This window comes from Nyctibius grandis, chromosome 16 (assembly GCF_013368605.1).
Source record: "Nyctibius grandis isolate bNycGra1 chromosome 16, bNycGra1.pri, whole genome shotgun sequence".
Taxonomy (NCBI): Eukaryota; Metazoa; Chordata; class Aves; order Nyctibiiformes; family Nyctibiidae; genus Nyctibius; species Nyctibius grandis.
Window position 1 is genome coordinate 2540384 of NC_090673.1, and position 18136 is coordinate 2558519.

The window sequence follows — 18136 nt, forward strand, 5'->3', positions numbered from 1 at the left end:
AATTAGTGAACCTGACCTAAAACCAAAGGCTGTTGAAAGCTAATTCCATGTAACGGTCATTGCCATTTCCAGAAAGAGAACAAGAACTTCCATTTCAAAAGACTGGGGCAAGATCCAAAAATCAAAACATAAAGCAGCTCATATAATTCAACATTTTAGCTTCATTACGAGCAGCTACACCTTTAACAACCAAAGATGTGTTGCTTTTTACTAAAATTACTTGTGAAAGGAAATAATGGAATACTAGCTCATAAAATACCCGTGAAAAAGTCCATTTCTGGTAAGAGCATTAGCACCACTCCAAGTCTTAAAGGCTTTTTTAAAGAAAAAAAATGCAAATTCAAAATGTCTGAAACCTGAAGTACTCAGACGAGGGGTTTAGTACGAACATCTGCCCTCCACCAGCCCCACAGACCACCGCAGAGCAGGGTAACCGAGGTGACTGTCTGAAACCGCGCTGGGAGTGATGCTGGACAAAGAAGCCCCGACCTTCCTCCAGCCCACCAGCTGCCCAGCTAGCCACGCAGACCACCGCCAGCGGACAGGCAGCTCGCCTCGGGTTTCCTTCAGGTCCCTTTTCCACAAGGCAGACTGCGGTTATTTTATAGACTGTAACTACAGAAAGCAAAAAGCATTCACTTCAACACCAACATACCCACAGGGGATACAATCTACTGCACTGGGGTCCTTACACAAATCATTAAAACACAAGTCTGAACATCAAGAGATCTGAAATCTTCTTCTTTTATATTGAAGAACCCTCTAACTTCATGTTCCTGATCTCCATATCATTGCTTAAGGGCTGAATGGATTTGGATTGACCAGGATTAAAGACACAGGAGCAGGCGGAAATAATTTCTAGCACCAGGATTAATCATTTGTATACTATCATAAGAAGTTATTCATAAACATCCATCCTCCCAGAAGTGCAACTTATTTCACTGTAAACACTTGCCCAGTTTTAGTTTCTTACATCAGTGTACACAACACTTCTGCTACATAAATTTGCCTATCTGTGACAGAAAGGAACAGTTTTGTAACTAATTTGATGTCCTGACTAAAGGCCATGGAAATTTTAAGATATAAAAACCACATCAAAGCTCAAGAGCGGTAATATTAACTTTACTATTTAATTCAAATTTATTCCATACTGGACATAATAATACTATCCACGTGGCAGGCACAAATAAGTGAGAAATAAATGGCAGGAAAAACTGTTTTTACGGATCGGGCAAACTCCAAACACATCACATGCTTTTTGCTTGCCTCACTACAGAACGTGTCAATGCTCTTTTTGAAGAAAATGTCCCAGTCTTTCCAAGTCCCAGTTTCTATAAGCATCTTTTTCAACACCTTACTTTCATGACCTATAACTGAACTTAGATGTTAGAAAAATTCAATTCATTAAATCTTATATTTTTACACATTTATGCTTTGGAATTTGGAAAAAAATCAAGATGAAAAATTAACTTCTGAGCAATTAACTTTAAGCTACAGCTACAAAAACTTCTGCTCGAGCATTTTAACAAATCCTACCAAAGCAAACAAAAAACAACTAAAACATGTCCTTTATTTGCTCATGAAAAGGTCTCCAATACCATCTTAATTCCAAAAGGAAGTCACTTTTATGTTACTATTGCATGTTCTTGGAAAGCTTGCAAACACCTTCTGTTTCTCCTAATGTGCCTTCTGAGTTGTCACCCCAGGAAAGTGTCAGCATCAACCTCAACGCAAGCTTTACAGTTGCCAGTTTTAGACAAACCGTGGTGTTCAAAAGACATAAAGCTTAAAAACTACCCGTTTTTACAGTAACTTAAAAACAACGGCACATAACCTGATAATCAGATCTGAGAAGCCATACACTATTAATTCAGTTTGTCCTAAGGTTTCTACCAAGAATCGTCAAGAATTTATCATGCTACACTCAATATCAGTTGGCTGGATCTCTGACACAGGGATTTTATGTGAATTTTATACAATGTTACCTAGTTGCATGCAGCTTGTAACAGAGCAAAAATGCTCATTTTTCCCGTTTCCCACACTTATAAAAACACAGTAACAACATATTTTTTCCAAGTTTCAGCAGCATAAACTCAAGTGTTCTTGCCCCACTGAGCCTAGTGGAGAGATACCTCTACCAGCTATTTTTGTAAGAGATTAAGGACTCAAAAAATAAACCACCATAATTTCTCATGAAGCAATTATTTTGGTCTGTTCCATCATATCAATGAGTTCTACTCTCTCAAAAAACTGTCAGTTCCAAGTATAAATCATTCTGTACAACATAGTTTACGGGATTACAAAAATAACTTCACTTGTAACAACCATCAGAGAGACAATTATTGCCAGACTCGCCTCACTTTAGGGCAGGGACTATCTCTTTACCACCTCACTTACAAAAACCTCTTCAAAGACGATTACCTGATCATGATTTGATAAAGAAAAATACAGCAATCTGAACAAATTTGACTTATCCCCTGAACTGGAGAAGCGGATACACCCCAGATCTTATTTTACCTCCAGCAGCACGAAGAACTGGTTTCACATGGAAAGAGAGCCAAAGCACCATGGTAAACAGAACGAAGCTTATTCAAATTCTGAGTCGGATTTCGTTAATATCAGTATCTGTTCACAGAATTATTCAGTGTTGTATGGATGTCCTCTAAGCTGCAGATCATGAGCAGAAGCTAAACCTTCTCAGCAACTAAGACCACCTGCATTATAATAATATTCTTTGTCAGTTCTCATTACAGAACTGTATTATAAACTCCTTAAGTGAACTATAATATTACACATGAAAATTTACACACAACGGGCAGAAAAAAAACAAGCTAAAGACTTTGTATACTGCTGGTGAGAGGGACCGCACTCTCATCATCACATCTTTTGATCAAGCATAAAGCCACAAACCTGGATGAAGCAGAAGAGACAAAATACTAATTATGGAATTCTTCAGCAAGCTTGCTCACAGCAAGCTGCAACACTGAAAAACTTCCATATGCTCCTTCCATGTCTAGATTTTAACATTATAGCCTGATGGAAAACATAATTTCTACACATCAATTAATGCTGTACTAACCGTATCTGCTGAGAAATCAAGATTTGTCATTGTGTGTTTTCCCCAGTTGTACCAAATGAAAACAGACTAGTTGTGTTCATTCTGACTGCTGCTGCTCAGGGCCCGAGGGGACCGTGGCGCTGAAGGACCAGGTCCAGCTCCCTCTGCTCAGCCGTGTGCAGCGCGTGGCCCTGACACTGCTCGGCAATCTGGTTCATTCCACCGCCTGTGACAAAGGGATCTCTCCCACGGACAGCTTGCCAAGCCTCTCTAAACCTCCCACGCTCGCCTCCTGTGAACTAAAATTCCACACACTCAGTGGCACCCTTGCTCCTTGGCCACCGAAACATTACGAATTGTATTTGCTCGTTGCTAGTAGAATTACTTAAAGTGCACATTTGGTTCTAATCAAAGTTTGCTGATGAAAAAAAATAATTCTGTTCTAATCAAATTCCATTCCCTCAAACTACTGTCTCAGCTAAACAGACTTTATGATCTCTCAAGTGTATAGAAGGTTGCCAGATGTTTGTGCACAGACTTTTAGGGTGATCCATGACAGCACTCCCTGATTTATTTGGGGAGATGGATGACACCGAATGGAGAAACACTTTCCTTCACAACATCGTTCCCCTCTGTCTTCTGGAATTCGGACAAACAGTTCTAAGACCTCCCTCTGGAGTCCATCTGTGACAACCAGGCTCCAGAGGAGCTACGGGCTTCCAGAAACAAACCATTCAGCCCAACTCCTATGCAAGAAGAGGGGTTGTCTCACTGGCAGTATTTGTGTTGAAGAGAGGAGGTAGCTGTGCTCAGTTGTTTGGCTACCAAAGTTCTCTCTTTTCATGGCCAGAAGGGAAAAAAGGAGGAATGCATCATCAAATGAAACAAAGCCCAAACTGGGACTTCAACTCCAAATTATTTGTCATGCATGCTTCTCAGTAATTTGTTCTTGAGAAGAAAAAAGAAAGGATGAAGAATTTCCCTACCTAAATGCCAGCTCAGATGTGGAGAATTGAAATATCCTGTAACAGCAAATAGAAAATATGGTTTCAAGTAAAACCTGCAGTGATGAATGACTTTTAGTGACAGTCTACACTAGACTCAAATTCCTGTTCTTGGCCATTCCCATACTTAAGCATGAGCTTAGCCTTACTTAGATGAAAATGAAATCCAGGATATACACCAGCATTTGAAAGATTAAGGCACAAAATTATGCCAATTCATAGATGTCAATTCCAAATCTAACATTTCAAGAGGCTAAGTAAAGAGTGCTTTTCTGAAGGCAGTTATGGAAAACCTATCAGATAAGAATTACTTCAGAACATAAGTGTTTTAATATTATAAACAAAGAAGCATTTTTTCACCAAATTGACCAGAACCAAGTCTAAAATAATAAAAAAGCCCCCAAAAACTTTCATCTGCATAGTGAGACTTTACATAACAAATTCACAATTGCTAGGTAGCTGCCCAAGAGTCAATGAACAACACCCAACATCTTAAAACAAAAACATAATACATTACTTGTCATCTGCCAGGGCTAAGTTCAAATATTATTCAAAATGACAATCACACAGGAAACCTTTTTAAACCTATCTCTCTATGAATTAAAGAGGCTTATACATTTCTAAGTATTTTGCAATGCTCTTCCAGAAGCAATGATTACTACGTGACAACGCCTTGCAGGAGCCATTTCAAAAATCAAACCAGATTTCCACAGGCCGTGGTCCTGTGAAGACACACACACACACACACACACACACAAAAAACACCTCACTCACTGGAGCTAACCAACACCACAACACCAAAAGCCCCAGGAAAAATATTTTTCCTGCTGTTCATGGCACATAACTTCTATTAAAATATAATCTGAACAAGCCTAAATACAAGCAGAAAACCTGGCAAACGCTTCTACAGCCTTCTCTATGCTAGAGATCACATCACTGTCATTAGGAAAGGGGGGTTTCTTTTCTGAAACTTTTAGTCAAAAGAAATCCCAATACTTATTTAACGTAAGTCCGCGTTGTCAAGTGCATAAACAAACCCATTAACTGGTCCAAGATGTAGACACAAGCCTCAGTTCTGGAGCCCCAGAAGACACTACCAAGAAACACGAGGCCATGAAGCTTTCTCTGCAGCGTAGGACCCATGCCAGTCAATTCTAATTTAGGATTAGCTTTCTTTCGAAACAAAGTCATAATATAAATAGTGCGTCACCATGCCTGAAATATCCATTTTATCTCTGATCACTAAAAAAACTCCAGGAAACATTACAAACAATTCCAGCAACTGAAAAATATTTACATGAGGAAATGCCTGTTCAGTTCTTTTTAAGTTATCAATGTTTTACTAACACCCTCCCAAAATTCCCACATTTTTTAAACGTCATTTGATAAATGGTTTTTCTTTGTCTCTTGTTATTTCTAATGAAATACCTTGACTAACATTAAACATTATAAACCCATGATTTTCTGTTTTCCCCACAATCATTAAGATGATGAGAACACTGACAGAGCTGGAAATATTAAAAAAGAAAAATAATTTCGAAAAATATTCCAACAAGGATTAATATTTAACTGCAGGAATGGACTGCTTTTCTTCAGCCTTGTCACAAAGTAAGCTAGTGCTAATCCATTAAGCATATTATGAGTTTGGCGAATTAGACTTAGATTAACAGGGCCACCTCATTTTCCAAAACAAGATTTTGCACATGTTTTTATTATATGTTTTGTTCTGGATAAACAAAAAAACACAAGTATTCCATCATATTTCTTCATCATGAAGCTACTTAAACTCAACATGTATCTAGTAACAATAATTCAGAAGAGACAGATAGATCTAGTTCAAAACAAACAAGCAAATTTCAATAGATACCAGGAAAATACTGTACAAATGATACTCCAAGAACCTCTATTTTTCCATGTTTGACTGCAAAGGTTTATGACAACATAAAGGAGATCAGCACTCCTCTGTCACCTACAACTTGCTCTTTAATGTCACAGAACACAGACAAACTGTACCTGTTCATTCAGTATTTCCTTTATATAAAAGAATGTTGCTGATCATAAATGGACTGCTTTCATTTTTTTTCATTTTCATTTTGAAACGAAAGCCACAATCGGACAAAAAAACCAGTCCTAACTGAGCATACAAAGGGTACCAAGGTCCTGGCCTCCGTTGGCCGAGACGACTAGACAAGGAAGCACACTAAAGCCTTCACAGCCTGGCGGGACTCGGGGCCTGCAAACAGTGACATACAGCTCTGTGGAGGTAAGCCCACTTAGCTAAAACGAGGATTATAACATTTGGAGGTACGCATTCTTCACAAGCACCATCTGTGAGCGTTCACCATTAGGTGTGCTGATCCAGAGCATCTCACATAGTTCCATTATTCCTGTCAAAGCTACCAGGAAACATATATTACAAGAGAATAGACTATCATATTATTGATATTTAAAACAAAGATGATTTAAGCCCAATTTAATTACTTCTGGAATGGCAGAGGAGACAGACCAAGCAAGAACAAAGCCAACAATGACTTCCTGATAAAAGGGATCTTACCTATTCCGTAGGCTTTAGCACAGATCCATTGTAGATTAGCAGCTATTTTTGCTCTGGCTGAATCATAGAGCTCCAAAGGGACAATCTCAACTGCACTATCTGTCAGGGCATCCATTTTTCTTCTGGTACTATCTCCACCCGTACAAACATCAACATCCACCATCTGAAACAAAAACAAAAGGCAGCGGACTTTCACACGAGCAATCGCTCCCATTGCATTTTTAAACCCGCGCAGGAGAGGAGCTGGCTGAATGGATGGCCGGCACGCTTTGTGCCAGGCACAATACGGCGGGCTCAGCACCGCAGGCCCGGCATCCTTCAGGGTTTCCATCACAAGGGCTTATTTAGCGATTTAAAATCCACTCGGCAATCAAAAGACATCCGAGCCCAGGGCCAGCACCCCTTTTTCTGCAAGCCGCAGATTCGCTCACAGAGAGCCCTTGGCCAAGGCTCCGCGCTGGCGTTGGCCACAGAAAGGCGCAGCCCCGTCACCTGCCCGGCCGCGGGAATAAAGAACGGCTGGGGCGCTCCCCCGCACCCCCGGCACCGAACAATGCGCGCAGGTACCGCGGCCCCTGCCCACACCGCCCCCGCCCCGCGGGGCCGCGCCTGGGGCAGGAGCCAGCCCAGGGCAGCACCTGGGGCTCCTTCCCTCGCCTCGCCCGGGAGAAGCAGCAGAGGTTTCTCGCCCGCACCCCCATCCCCGGGCCGCCCCGCACCGCTCGCCCCGCGGGGCGGCGGGGAGCCGCGCCGGAGGTGGGCAGGGGGCCGGCGGCTCCCCCTCCCCGCCGCGGCCCAGCCCGCATCCCCGCCCCCACCCGGGAGGAGGAGAGGGAGGAGGAGGAGGAGGAGGAGGAGGAAGGAGAGGGGCGCAGCCCACCCGGCGCCGGGAGGCTGCTCCGCGCACGGCAGCCGCCGAGCCCCCGCCGCCGCTCCCCCCGCACGCCCGCCCGCCGCGGCCTACAGGCCCCGCCGCCTCACCTTTCCGCGCTACCGCTGCCTCATCCCCGAGGCGAGAGGGCTCGCCGCGGCGCCCGGGGCCCCGGCGGCGCGCCGAGAGGCGGGGGGAAGGCTCGGCGGGCCGGGACCGGCGCCGGTGCGGGCGGGAGCTAGGGCGGGCGGGAGCCGCCGCCGGGCCGCGGCTGCCAACGCTCGGGGCCGCGCGCGCGCGCATGCGCCCGCCGCGCGCGCGCTCCCTCTCTTCTCCCCCCCCCGCTCTGCCGGCCGGCCGGGCACCGCGCGCTCGGCGGGAAAGGAGGCGGGGCCGCTGCCGCGCGCGCCACCAGGCCCGGGCCGGCTGAGGGCGGGGGGCAGCACTGCGCAGGCGCGGGGCCCGGCCGCCCGCGGCCCTCGCTAGGCAACCGTTGCCGTGGGAACGGGGACCGGCCCGCGCGGCGCCCTCCTTCCCCCGCCCGCCGGGCCGCCCCGGGCCCGGGCAGCGCAGGGTTCAGCCCCGCGGCGCGGGGGCCCTGCGCCGGGCCAGGTGAGCCCTCACACGCCCAGCCCGCCGGAGGCACGGAGGCCCCAGGCCTCAGGCCCGCTTGTGAGGGAGGGAGGCCAGCCGCCTCCCCCGGTGGCGACCCCGTGCTGTGGTTCGTGGCCCTGGCTGCCGCCACCGAGCACCGGGGCCCACCCTGGGGGAGTCGTGACGGCGAAGGAGCCTTTCTGGCTAAAAGGGGTAAACGACGAGAGTGGCGTGAGCCGCTCCCCGCTCCGTGCAGCACAGCCGCTCTGCCAGGCGGGTCCTGGGCCTGGGAACCCGCAGCCCGGGAGACCCGTGGGGTTCGCACCGGTTTGGGGAACCAGCACGCAGACAGGGCCGCGGGATCGGGGGTTCGCAGTGACCGGCGAGCGGCTGAGCTCAGCCACCGCCAGCCCGGTGTTCCAGTCCCCACGCTGGCGGCCTGGTGTGCCTCTCCGCAGCGCTGTCACAGCCCCTTGTCATCTCCGCTGGGGCTTCTGTTTGAGTTTCCATTCCAGAAATGCCCAAGAAACTTTGTCTTTTGATGGTAAATCACCAGCTGTGGAAGCCTTTAGGTACACAGTGAAGTCCACTGTAATAAAATCAGATGTTTGCTTAATCACGTGAAGGATGATTCCTCCCTCTCTGCTGCCAGCCACACTTGACAAAACTTTGTTTGATAATCAGCGATGCTTTTCTTCAGGTTATTACAAATCATTTCCCCCGAGACTTGATGTGTTAATATCTGCTGGTGATCAAAGGACGTCAAAGATGGTTTTCAAGCAGAAGCCTGGTTTATGCATCTGGTGTGTTTCTGAGCAAATAGAGAATTTCTTCACCTGGTTTATGCCATGATCCATAGATACCAGCAAGAAATGTTTGACAGGTATGATGTGTTGATTGTTGTTCTTTGCTGGGTGCAGTTAGACCATCAAAATCACCTCGGGGCCGTTCTGCTGGGTGCATCAGACCCTGGTGTCTGCCAGCCACGGTGCAGCGGCCAGGGTCCTGCCGCTGGACAGAGAGCCTCAGGCTCAGCCCACCCCCTTTGTCGTCACAGCGAGATCCTGCAGATTAACTCGCTTGACAAGTGAGTTTCGGAGCTCATCTGAAAAGTGAAGCTACATGATTAAATGAGTAGAGGCTCGAGCCTTTAATGCCTGTGCTGGATAGATGCATTATCTTAATATCCAGCTACTGAAAATGTGATTATAAGTTTAGCTGCACAACAGTGATAGCAGACTGACCTTATTCTACCTCATTTTCTTCGTTATGATTCTCATAAATTATTTTTTGCTGCTTGTAACTCGTAGATTACATAAATGTTTCAAAACCATTAAAGATTAATTTGGGTCTGTCTTAAGATTCAACATTTATTTCACTGTATCTTTTCAAAGTGCAAGCAGAGGGCATTCTGTTTCGTGTCATCAGGAAATACGATCTGGCGTTCAAAGGTTATTCCAGCCTCTCTCGCTCTTCCATATTGCGAGATTGTATGCAATTAAAGTGGATGTCCTTTGCAAACAACTTGCTAGTTGTTTTATAACCTCTGTTCGAAGAGTTCGGTTTTCAATACAGTTTTTCCAGGCTGTCGTTTTGTGACGTTACCATTATAACAAGCTGCTCTTGTTTTTAGATTAAGCATTAAGGCCCAGTCCAAATCCCCTTAAATTCAAGAAGAATGTTTTCATTTTCGGGGCGGATCAGGCATTAAATGGACTGCAGAAAGAGAACGGCCCTCTGACTCTTCGAGCAGGTGACCGGTATGTGAGGGCGAAGGTGCAACCGGGAGAAAACTGACCTGCCTTTTCCTCTGACGTATTTTTACTAGAGGTAAAGAGTGGATCCAGTTGTTAAAGTTATCAGGATCACTTAGGAACACTCAGGATCACTTGGCAAAGCCAAGCGCAGTGTTACCTGTACCCCTGAAACACTCAGAACAAAAAAGTGGAAAAGTTTGGCTCAAGAAAAAGAACATTGTGGAGAAAAAGTGTAGGGGGAAGTCTAGTGGCAAGGAGAATGCTCTCTTTTTACAGGCTTCTGCTGCACTTAGATCCTGGCCTTAGAATTACCTCTTGTTCTACCCCTTTCACTCATCCAGGCTATCCTCCAGCTCTGCGTTCATGTATCGCTGTCTTCCAGTCCGACGTGCTTCTTCCTCTATGGTAATACCCTGAAACTCTGCTACTTAGGGCATTTGCATGTCCTCAAGCAGAACCTGAAATTGATGTTTTGGGAAACTTAGCAAGTGATGATGAAGTGGTTTGTCAAGAACTCGGCACCATCCCACACCTGCGTCCTCAAAATTGTTCCGGAGATGAAAAGCCTGCATTTAAAATGGGAGGGTCACCAGCAGATTGCTAAACGTGTTTGCTTTTTCCATGAGAAAATAAATGACTCTCCCATATTCAGTAGCAGCAAATTCATCTTTAATTTGCGCACCACTTGTTTCTTTCCTGTGCTGCGCTACTAAACACGCTTCAAGGCGTTTCTTCTGGAAAATGTTAATACGTTGCTTTTCTATATGAAATAATTTTCCTATTAGTCTCCTGGATTCCTTAACCATTCAGAGTGGGTGTACACGTGAACTGACAAATACTGCGCAACCTGTCTTCCAGCAGAACTCTGAGATTAATTACTAGCATGTAATACCTGGGAGAAATTACCATATTCAAACATGACACCTATTACATGTAACAAAGCTGAACCCACGTGCTTGTTCTCTGCCGTACTGGAAGAATGCCTGGGATTTGGGTTTCTTTCACCATGTTTCACTTATCAATATGAGAGAATACTTGTAGAATAAGAATATCAGTCCTGTGACATCCCAAGGACATCAGATCTAATTTATATTGTAAAATAATGTATAGTCTGTAGAAATATAAACGTGCTGTGCACTGGGATTCTATAGGTTGGAGATACCTTCTGTGTACGTAGAGAAAGAGAGAGCTGACCTGTCGGTGGCACCTTCCAGTTAGAAAGGCCAGCAGGGAGGTGGGATTCTCCCTCAGCATCACAAAAAGCACCTTCAGGTGAAGGAAAACGTGTATCTGCCGGAGACAGCGTGAAAGCCCGTGCTTCACTATCTCCCTGTAGCTACTGATGGAGAGGGAGGACTCCGTGCGGTGTCTCTACCCCTCACATAATGCTCTTAGTGCTAAAATCAGCAAGAAAAACAGAGCAAGGGGCTATGAATTGGGAATTTTGGTGCGCTGCGTAGCATGATTTCTGCTTTGTTTACTTTCCTCCAGTGGCAGTTGACGATGACTTTCCAAAGTGGTGATTTCCCATCTTTCACCTCCTTTCTTCCTCTCCCAAGGAAAAGAACAGTTATTAGCAGGAGAGAGCACCTTTCCCTTCACCAGCTCCTCAAACTCTGCCCACCATCAGGGAAGGTTTCCCATAGGCCAGTCCCACAGCATCAACCCTGTACAGGTGGGTTTGCTCCAGGCAGGACCGCCATGGAGGGAACAAGAAGAACCCAGTCTGGTCTGGTGATGCTGCGCTCCTCTTCTCTCTGGCTGCTTTGTAACACACATCCTTGGGGACCGAGCTCCCTGCTGCCAGTGTCGCTTGTCAGCATCGCTGGGGGAGCGTTGCTGATCCACCCCTTCTCTCCAGCAGCGTGTAAAGGTGGGTGGCTCTAGCTGGGAAGAGGTTCTTTGCCTTCAGTCTTGCTCAACAGCTCCTGCCTGTGCTCTCAGGAACAGCGAGAGAGTCAAATGAATCAACAGGGTTTTTTCCTCTTATCCTTGCAAAATTTCCATGCAAAAAGTGCTGAGGGCAGCTCTGGCAGAGCACTGAGGAGCGGCTCACGCACGCTCGCAGCCCAGGCTGCCTGCAGCCCTCTCCTTACGGCTCTATTTTCAACCCTGGACTAATTTTGAACACTGCTGTATCTGCTTCCCGGTGCTTAGTTCTGCAGGGCCTCGTTTGCCCCGGTGCTGAGCACTTAATATCCCCAGCTGGGATCGACTTAGAGCGTGGGCTCTTCTGGAGGTCACTGCGTGGGGCTGACGCTGATACCACCGCTGCAGGCTGCTGGGAGGAGGAGAAGTCTCTTCTCTGTGCCGGTGGGCTTTAGCATCCCCCAGCACATACCACAAAGTTCAAAAAAAAGTTGCATCTTACTAGAAATTCACTAAGGAAAAAGAGACGTGGTCAAAAAGACATTTAAAATACCGCCTGAATGAATGGAGCTGGGGTGCCTGGGGGTGAAAGGGGGGGCTGGCACACTCCTCATTCCGTTGCTGCTCTGACAGCTTCAAAATATATTTTTCTCCCTTGTACAAACCAGTTTCCTATGACAGTTCATCATGTAGCCAGCTTTAAGGAGAAGAGAGCAGAATATTGCTCTTAGCAATAGAACAGTCGCTTCGGTGCGATTACCAACACCACGGGAACAGTTTCTGCAGCATAATGCCCTTGTCAGTAATTGCTTACATCCAGTTCTGTAACTCAGGAGGAATAGGCAGTGGCATGGCCTTGTGCATCAGGGAACCACATGCAACAAGCAATATTTTCCATGTAAATAAAGAAAACAAATTAAGTACAGATAGTAGGATGCTATTTCATTCATGCATTCATATTATTTTAAAGGCAACATGCAACCCAGCTGTCACGCTGATGAGCGCAACAGGTTATTAAGATTTATTTTATTTCCCCTTTGGTGTGTGTCAGGTGATGCCAGGGGAAGTAAAGCTTCACGCCTCCGCCTGCCCTTTGGGCCTTGCCTGGCCTTCCCCCGGCAGCCCGGGGGGCTGCTCCTGCCCCTCCAAACCCAGGGACCAGGCTCTGGGGGCAAATGAGCCGGGCAGGGACCCCGGCAGCTCTGGTCTGTGCAGAGAGGGGCTTCCCCTCGCTGGTGCTCGCGATCCCCATCGCGTTTAAAATAATACTCCTCTTCAGCACTTATCTTCAAAGTGCTGTACAAACAGTAATTAATGGCTCTGTTATTGCCAGGGGGAAGAGCTGGCAGAGGGAGGGGTGGCAGCTCGCCCTGCCTGGCTGCCTCGCTGGGAGCCGGACCTTCCTTGGCCGGCTGTGAGGAGCAGGGGCTCGCGGTTACCTGCAGCAATTCCAGCTCTGGCGGTGGGCTTTGAGTGCCTGCGTTAATAACAGGATGGGTTTTAGCGTGTAAGATATTTTTATCTATAAGATTATTTATTTTTAAAGTCCCCGGACTATGTTTAGGAGGGTGACGGGTCAATAGCATTTACAGCCCACCAGGTTTTCCAGAGAGACTTTCATACCAAGAGGTCTGATCCCGGCTGTCTTCCCTGTGCCTTGTCCTTGGTTGAGCAGCCCCAACCAGGGAGACCCCAGGGACGAGCTGGGTGAGTGCTGAAAGGGTTTTGAGCGTTGCCGTGATCTAATTAATGAGCAAATGAGATTTTTTCTATATTTCCATGTATCTTTATAGTCATTAAACCCTTTTTAGCAGTCATATTTGGGTAGCGTTCAGACAGAAATCAGTTTCAACGGGAACTGTTGATTTCCTTTACCCAGCTGATTTCTTTTTAAAATGCACTTTTATCCTAAGGACACTTTGGGAAGTAAAACTATATTTACCACAAACGTAGAACAATGCAAAGAGAGAACGACTTATCTCCAACATTTCTACCACTATTTAAACATTATTGAAAAGCGATGAATAATTGAAAGGCAGGTGAGACTGAACAGACGCAGCATCTTCATCCCAATAAACGCCGTCGGGTTTGTGGCCAGAGCAGTACAAAGCCCTGGGGCCCCGATGACCTGACTTCCAGCAAAGCCACACGTAACCCTCCTCTCTCCCCGTGAGAGGTTATTCTCAAAAACCACCTCCTGAGCCACTGCTGAGCGTCACCTTGGGGACCCCACAGCAGACTCCAACCAACTTTTTCCAAAAACGTGCTACATCATCATTATTTCGCCAAAACGTTTTACATTCGTGGCACAGAGGGAAGGTGTTTGCGTGGGAACAAAACCAGGGCCACCTTGTTCCAGGTCCCCCAGGGGATGCACAAAGGCAAACGCTGCCTCCTGGGTCCTGGAAAATCGCCTCCTCCACCCCAGACATGGGAGGGAGGTCCCTGGTCCAGGCGTTTCCCTTTCCCTGTGGCAGGTTTGTGTTACGGTCTCGAGATACAGGGGGTGCTTTGAGGAAAGGGCTGTTGTTTCTGGATTTTAAGGCTTCCCCCTCCATAAATATAAACCCCGCGGCCCTGGGCTGAGGGGACAGCACCGCAGCTCGCTCCAGGTGATTTTGATGTGCAAAGCTTCAATCCAGAGAGCTTCTAAAGAGCAGAAACTGCCCTAAGAGCAAATTAAAGCTCCTCTAATTCCACCACAGCAGGGTCTGGCGGGGGGAGGGTGGTGGCTTCCCACTGCATTTCGGCTCATTCCCCTTCAGTATTTTTAGCTCCCGCTATTCCAGTGGGCCGCAGCTCCTGGTTCACCTCACTGCCGGCTCCGTGCCGCAGCCGAGCCCTTCACCTGGCAGCCCCGGCCCCTCTCGCCCTGCCTCTCGAGAGCTGCCAGAACAAACCCTGCCTTCCTCACCCCCTTGGGTCCCCACCAGCTTGCCCATACTGCGCTTGAACACTCTTAAATCTGGAGCCAGTGAAATATGTCAACGTACAAATTAGAGCAACTGAAACATCTCAGTCCTGCTTGTCCAGATCCTATTTACAGCGAGAACTTGATGGCAAAACACCGAGCAGGAAAACAAACCACGCCAGCACCTCCGAGGCACCGGCAGCAAACCCTGGCTGATGGAGCTCGGAGCAGACGCCTGGGGCTGGCAGGGCAGGCAGGGGGGTGGGCAGGGGGGCAGGCAGGGTCCCATCCTGCTGCAACGGGGGCAACCCCGCCATCGCAGTCGAAGTGGGCATGGTGCTGGTGACTCGGGCCATCAGGCACGGATGCTACCCACATGTGTGGGGATGTACAGCCCAGTCCCCCCGCGCAGTGCCGTACCACCCCGGTCCCCACGCGTGCTGAGGCAGATGCCTGCCTGGCACTGCTCTGCCCCGAGCTCCCCTCACTCCCTGGGGTTCAGAGCTGCCTGAGAGCAGCCAGGATCCCCCCACTGGCCCTGGGAATTGGGCTGACAAGACCCCTGGGGCTGCCAGGAGCACACGGAGAAGGGAATGCTACAAAGGACACCCATATCCATGGGGCTGGGGTATGGGTGCCGCTGCCTGTCCTGCCAGGGAAGACACACGGATGCCGTAAGACCCCTGGCAGAAGCCGCCCGGACGGGTAAATCCCCGACAGCGCTGACTTACCAGTGGCAGCCGCCAGCATCCTCGCAGCCCCAGGGGTCGCAGGGGGCTCTGGGCAGCAGCCCGGGGCATGAGAGCCCATGGCACGTCCTGGGGGCTCAGCGCCGGGGTCTCAGTCCCCTCCGCTCCCCGGGAAGGGCTGGGGGGAGCGGGGCAGCGCTGCGCTCCCCAGCTTCGCTGGCGTCACCACGGCAACTGCCGAGCGACTCACGCTCATTTATGGGTGACATCAGAGATGCGGAGGAGGGGGCCGGGGGCTGGAGGGGCCGGGGGCGACACTGGGAGCAGATATTCCCAGTTTAGTTTTGCTGGTTAAAGCTGGAAGGTTTTGTGCAGGGAAAAACATCCAGATCCAGCCCCCGCAGGGCAGCGTCTCGCCAGGGTCCCGGTGGTGTTGTGCAGGAGACCCCCGGAGCCGGGAGGGGAGGAGATGCCGGAGCCCCTCCGTGGGTCAGCTCTGGAAGGTGCTCGGTGCTGGCAGCAGGGCTGGGGCTGAGCAGCACTGACCCCCCGGGGTCCCACTGACCCCCCGGGGCCCCGCTTCCCCGCGCTGCCCTTGGCCTCAGCTCTGTGCAGAACACAACCAGGGGAAGGAAACGGGTTTGGAAATCACTTGCCTTGACTGGCTTCACCTTCGTGCTGGGCACACCAACAGGGAGAGGTCACCTTCAGGGGGACGCGTTGGGCTCCTTGTCCTTGGTGATGCTGCACCCGCCGCGCATCACCCCCACGGGACCCTGCCCGCGCCCGGGGGGCACCCGCAGCTCCCGGTTACACCACGGGACCTGACAAGTGGCCTTGCTTGGGAACTAGTCAAGAAGAGAGAGAAGCATTAGCTGGGCACGGGCACAGGGGGGTTTAGGCACCACCACACGCAAATGCTCCACGTCCGGACGATTTTCAGAGTGTTTTGGTCGCACCTTTGCTCGTAGCTGTGCAGGGCTCCGCTACACACCATCACATAGCCACAGCCAGCAGCGCTGACACTGTCCCCTCTCGCTCACAGGCTCGTTGGATCGAGCCCGATGAGGCAGAATGAAATATTTTTAGTAGGATGAGAGTCCTCCACGAGGCTCCGCACTGAAACGAGCAGCGCCAGGTCAGGCAGTGACGCAGCAGCTACACGATCTCCAAGAAATAAACTTTTCTCAGCCCTCCATGGGAGCAGCCCCGGGGGTATCGCTCACCCCCCCCCAGCAGACACCCTCTTGGGGGCTTCTGGGCATCCCTCCTTACATGAGGGTGGGATCAGGGAGCTCAGCACTTGGGGCTTTTATTTTTAGCACAGGAAACTATAAATACAGCCCACGGTAACCCGTGGAAATCTGAGCGACTGCTCGGCCCGGGAAGTGATGGCACCAGGGAAGCTGGCGGTGGGCAGAGCTGCCCGGCTGGTGCTGCACCACCGGCTCTCCGGCAGGAAAGGCACCATCCCACTTCCAGACACGAGGGCTGGACGAAAACACAAGGCACTTCAAACCGCTCACGGGCTCGGCTGCACCGGGCACGATGCTTCTGCAAGCGGGGAGAGGGGGCTGGCAGGAGGAGCGGGCTGCTGCCTTCTGCCTGCGCTGGCAGGAGAGGGGAGAGGAGGGATGGGGAAGGATCCCTTGGGGGCCAGAGCACAGATTTCACAGAGGATTGCACATTTTTTCTTTCCTTGGTGAGCGTTCACGTGGGGGAGCAGGGGAGGAAGGCGCCGGTCTGCGAGGCAGCCGGGCGTATGGGGGTAAATGCAGAGAGCACCCCGTGATTCATCGCACGCAGCCTGGCAACGAGCTCCTGTGTGGGGGAAAACACAGATGGAAGAGGGCTGCTGCAACGCCGAGCCAACCGCCCGGGAAGAGGCGGCTGGTGTCCTTTTACGGATGGTTTAGAGGGGTCTGAACTATTTTCCTTTTCTTGCTTCACGGAGGAGCTGTGCAGGGTGTGGGGGTCCAGGAGCCCGCAGCGCCTGGCTCGCCCCAGCTGGGTCTGGGCTGCTGCCCGGCTGCGGGGACCACGCAGGACCAGAGCACAAAGTCTAATCCCACGTGCCAAGGAATCCAGAGAGACATCCCAAACCTGCCACGGTCCCCGTGCAATGGGAAGGGGTCGAGGTGGGTGCATGGCTGGAGGCAGAAGGTTCAGTGCGGCACCGGGGGCTGCCCTGCACAGCAGCGTCCAGGAGTAAATAATTCAACCACACTCTGGGCGTGTGGAGGCTGCTGTGGGTACAGGACCCGTGGGCACAGATTCCCCGCGGAGCAGCCCTTCCTCAGAGGACAAATAGAGGTTCACTGCAACATCAATGTGGTTTATACCCAAGCTCCAGCTCATAAAAGCCAAGTAACCACATCATGCATAAGTGCCACAAGTCTCCCATGAATAATTTTTTTCCAGGGTGCACCAGCAGCCGCTCACACCTGCGCAGCACCGAGACGCTCAGGCAGCTCTCACCAAGAATGAAGCGCGAAGCCGTCACTAGCACTGAGCACGCAGAGCCCTGGCGTGGAACCAGCCCCACCAGCTCCCCGAGCAGCTCCCCAGAGCGGGATTGCTCCAGCTCGTTACACAACTGCTGATGGCATCGTTAACGAAACCCGTGTGAGAGCTGCAACTCTCCCCTACAGCAGCCGCAGGGAAGCGTTGCCCCAGCTGCGTCCTGGGGTGCAGGATCTGCGCAGGACCCCAGACACGGGGTTTGCACCCTCCTGGCTGCTGCGTTAACCACGTGCAGCCAAGCACCCTGCGCACCAGCCCCTGTGAGTCCCCGGCACTTACAGGCTCTGAACTCAGCCCTTTTATTTG

The 18136-nt window shown here is 49.9% G+C and overlaps 1 protein-coding gene across 5 annotated transcripts in view; it reads right to left on the reverse strand.

Moving 5' to 3' along the window:
- CAMSAP1 (calmodulin regulated spectrin associated protein 1) overlaps positions 1 to 18136 on the reverse strand; it is a 37274-nt gene extending 19138 nt beyond the window's left edge. For 2 of the 5 annotated variants that reach the window (XM_068413660.1, XM_068413657.1), the window contains exons 1-2: positions 7598 to 7692; positions 6617 to 6779 (exon numbers count right to left, since the gene is read on the reverse strand). In XM_068413660.1, coding sequence (XP_068269761.1) covers positions 6617 to 6779 — 163 coding nt within the window. In that variant the 5' untranslated portion in view covers positions 7598 to 7692. Of the gene's footprint in view, positions 1 to 6616; positions 6780 to 7254; positions 7298 to 7597; positions 7693 to 15349; positions 15565 to 18109 lie in introns of those variants that run through there. The other 3 variants (XM_068413659.1, XM_068413661.1, XM_068413658.1) reach the window with 3 other exon arrangements.